This window comes from Hippocampus comes, unplaced genomic scaffold (assembly GCF_001891065.2).
Source record: "Hippocampus comes isolate QL1 unplaced genomic scaffold, H_comes_QL1_v1.1 scaffold360, whole genome shotgun sequence".
Lineage (NCBI taxonomy): Eukaryota > Metazoa > Chordata > Actinopteri > Syngnathiformes > Syngnathidae > Hippocampus > Hippocampus comes.
Window position 1 is genome coordinate 195,332 of NW_017804810.1, and position 3,542 is coordinate 198,873.

The following is a 3,542-nucleotide window of genomic DNA, read 5'->3' on the forward strand; positions in this document are numbered from 1 at the left end:
CCCCCACCGTGCTCCTTCCACTTGCTGTGGCACTTCCTGTGCGTGACAGGTTGGACTACAGCCTCTAGTTCATCTTCCCCATGCTCAGACCCCTCCCCATCATGAAGGACTCGCACTCCCTTCCTCTCCCCTGCACAGCTCGTGAGATGATATTTCTCTTTGCGATTGCCTCTATTTGCATGTTTTTGTTCTTTCACGTTTGTCTCTCTTGTTTGTTTGGTCATGTTTTGTGTGTTTAATTTGAACGCTCCTCTGTTCATCACAAAATGCCAGTACAGCTTGAAGCAATATTTTAAGCGGAACTCATTTGAAGAAATGAAGTCTGTGAATAGCCCGCATTAATCGTAGACTCGGTAATAATTTAACTCCTATTGAAAATGAATTTACAGTGGATATATATGAAAAGGAGAGCGAAAGAAAGGATTTCCATCATTAATAAGACATCCAACCTGTGCAGCATCATTGAAGTTTTCAACAACAACAAAAAACTTACAAAGAGGGGATGTAAAAATACCTTCTGAGGTAATATGGTTCGACAAGTGTGCACACTCTTCAAAAATAACAAATTACATTCAAACCCGTGTTAAAAGGAGTAAGCGCACACATGCCGCCATCTAGACTGCCTTTAATTAACCCGGATTGAACTTCAAATATTTTAGGTTTTTTTGCCTTTTTTTTTTCTAGCAGTGGCTACATTTACTGCAGGTTTAAACTGTTCATGGTTCTCTTTTAGTAATGAAGAGTGTTGTGTTTGCAATAGGGATTATGACTGGAAATTTCAGCCGTGGTCAAATGTCAGGCTTCTGCTGGAAAAGAAAAAAAAACACCAGTGTTGTGAACACTTATTATCCTCCATTTGTTAAATGCACAAACTTTCAATCCATGGCCACAAAAAGAAATAGCCCATTGTAACACTCGTTCTATTGAGTTATTTCAATTGTCCTTGTTGTGTTGCTTCGTTGCAAACTACTCTTGTCTTACGTTAATAGATCCAATCTGACATCCGTTTCCTCAAATAATGCATATTTATTCCTTTGTTTCTGCAGCAGGACGGTGCGATAGTTCCGTCTGCATTCACACAGCACATTTAGCAAGGCAATCGTATCCTTGACTCGGTACATTTTCCAACACATTACTGCGAATGCTTGATTCTTAGGAATCAGACAATCATTCAGTCAGCGCTTTCTTGGTGAGAAAATGCTCATTAGCGCTCGGGCACAGCTGTGAAGGAGCCGCCAAGGGGCCACTTTTGCAGGCATGCTGTCGAAGCGTCCCCGGGGGCCAACAACGTGTTGATTGCATTCCTTTGTGGACAAATTACTAAGCAGGACTGAAGCCAAATAAATGCGTTTTTTTCCCCCCCGCGCGGTGCCCTCATTCCCTATCAGCGTCTGTGTATCCGCGGTCTATGCAGCATCATCAAGTGTTCAATTACACAGCCTCTCAGCACGTAACAGTATGAACACATCCAACTCGTCAAAATTGCTGATGATGTACTTAGCTTCAAAGCCGATTCCAGGTTCAAAAAGGTCACAAAAGAGGACAAGCGACCCCGCGGCCGTCCGTATTGCTAACTTTGAACGTACCGGAAGGCTCGAGAAACGGCTCATGCTGGTTGTCAGAGATGACAGAGGCCAATGCACAGTAAACAGTCCAGTCACGTGGTGGCCTTGCGTTCTTTTCAATCCCTCTTCCCAATGCCCCGACATTGCCCTTTTTTTAAATGGATGTTTCATTTCATGCCTTTCAGTTGCTTGACTTTTTATTTAGGGCCACACTGAAAAGAATAAGCACAATCAGGACACTTTTTTTAAGCAGACTATACGTCTACTTAAAAAAATGCATCTGGATCCAGATGATTAGATTTTGTGCAACCACCAGTTTTTCAGTGGACAAGAAAAGTTGTAATTTGACAGGAATCAATATTTTTTTTAACTAGATGTTAATATTACAATCATAAAATCCTCATAATTCAAGAAAATCATTTTATTTATACGAGGCTAAAGGGTGTTGTTTTTTTATTTCCTATTTTTGTCTTTTCAGTGCAGCCCCTGATACACTTTCCCATTTCTGAGCTGAATAATGATTTAATCGGTATAAAGAAAACGAGAGCAGACTGACTGGTCCCGTTCTTGTTTCCTTTGCGCAGGCATTCAACAAAAACAATTTGATTCTGGAGGAACGGCAAAAGTACTTCAACCCACAGCTCACTGGGAAGACCTACACCAACCAATACTTCACCGACCTCAACACCTACGATGACTATTAAACACGAAGACGCCAAACTCCCGTCCTTCCATGTCGACTGAATTATTTTGCGTTTGGTATATCTTGAGATTCGTGAAACCACGCGTCGGGCAGCTCCGTTCGCTCTGAGACTTCTGGCGGAAAAAACATGAACACGTCGCCATGCCAACAGAGGGAGCGGCCCACTCTCAGGTGCCTTGCGGTACACTCGGAAAGCTCAGTTCACTTTCTGGGGAAAAGGACGACTGGCTCTCCCACTGACCCAACAACTCGACAAAGACAAAAGGGGAATCCATTTTAACTTTTCCTGTGACCCTCGAAAAGTGCCGCATTTATAATGAGGCACCAAAAAAAAAAAAAAATCTGCTTTGCATGACACATCTGACGTCTCAGTTTGCATGGTAGCATTCCATTAGTTTTGTTTTTTTTGGGGGGGGGGGGTTTGTTCACGTTTCTTTTTAAAGATGACTAGCAAGAATCAGGATGTAGATATTTGAAGTCAAGTTTTTTTCCCGCTTAAAGACTCGTGCAACAAGTGATTGAATCAGTTGCGGTCAACTTTGTAAGTTTTTCTTTTTTTTTTTTTTTTTTTACATTTGTCTCAAGTGTTAAAAGAATTTCTTGGTGTATTCTGAAAAGTAACTGCTACCAATTCAGTCACAGTACTTTTTGTATTTTTTGTAAAAAAAAAATGTTCAAGATAAAACAGTGTTTGCTTCTCTTTTTTTTGTCTTTGTATTTGTGGGAGCAGGATGTTAATGGTATTTACTGTACAGACGCAGTGTAGCAAACACTATCCTTGACAGCTTCTACCCGTGTATACTGCAAGCAAAGGTTGTCATCAAGAGAAGACATTTTTGTTCAGAACCAAATATTAGGTTATTCAGTGGTTTGGTTGCGACTAACTTTTTTTTTTTTTACATGTCTGCTTGTGTTGCTGTGCTTAAATTAAAAGCTGCTTCAGACACTATATACTTGTTTGTGTTGATTGTTTACACCTACAGGTCAATAACTTTATACACTTGCTTCATTTGGTACACACGTGCCAAGTCGAATGCCGTGGTTAGAAGTAATTAGCTCAATGTTTGGTTAAACACTGAGCTAATTACTTGAGAATTGTAATTAGGACTTACTCTAGGTTAGCGATAGACTGTGGCACGTTTCGCTGTCGAAATTCAGGTTATGTCACCACCGTAGGAGGTTGGCGGCTTTGAATCATGCAATGTTTGATTTTTGAAGGAAGACATTTGGTAAGAACTGGCCTTCTGAAAGGTAGGTGCCAATGTATTCATGAA

At 40.8% G+C, this 3,542-nt stretch overlaps 1 protein-coding gene across 1 annotated transcript in view; it reads left to right on the plus strand.

Moving 5' to 3' along the window:
* Window positions 1–3,217, plus strand: part of sema5a (sema domain, seven thrombospondin repeats (type 1 and type 1-like), transmembrane domain (TM) and short cytoplasmic domain, (semaphorin) 5A) — a 90,226-nt gene extending 87,009 nt beyond the window's left edge. The window contains exon 23 of the mRNA XM_019863398.1: window positions 2,150–3,217. Coding sequence (XP_019718957.1) covers window positions 2,150–2,269 — 120 coding nt within the window. The 3' untranslated portion in view covers window positions 2,270–3,217. The remainder of the gene's footprint in view (window positions 1–2,149) is intronic.
* The last annotated feature ends 325 nt before the right edge of the window (window positions 3,218–3,542 follow it).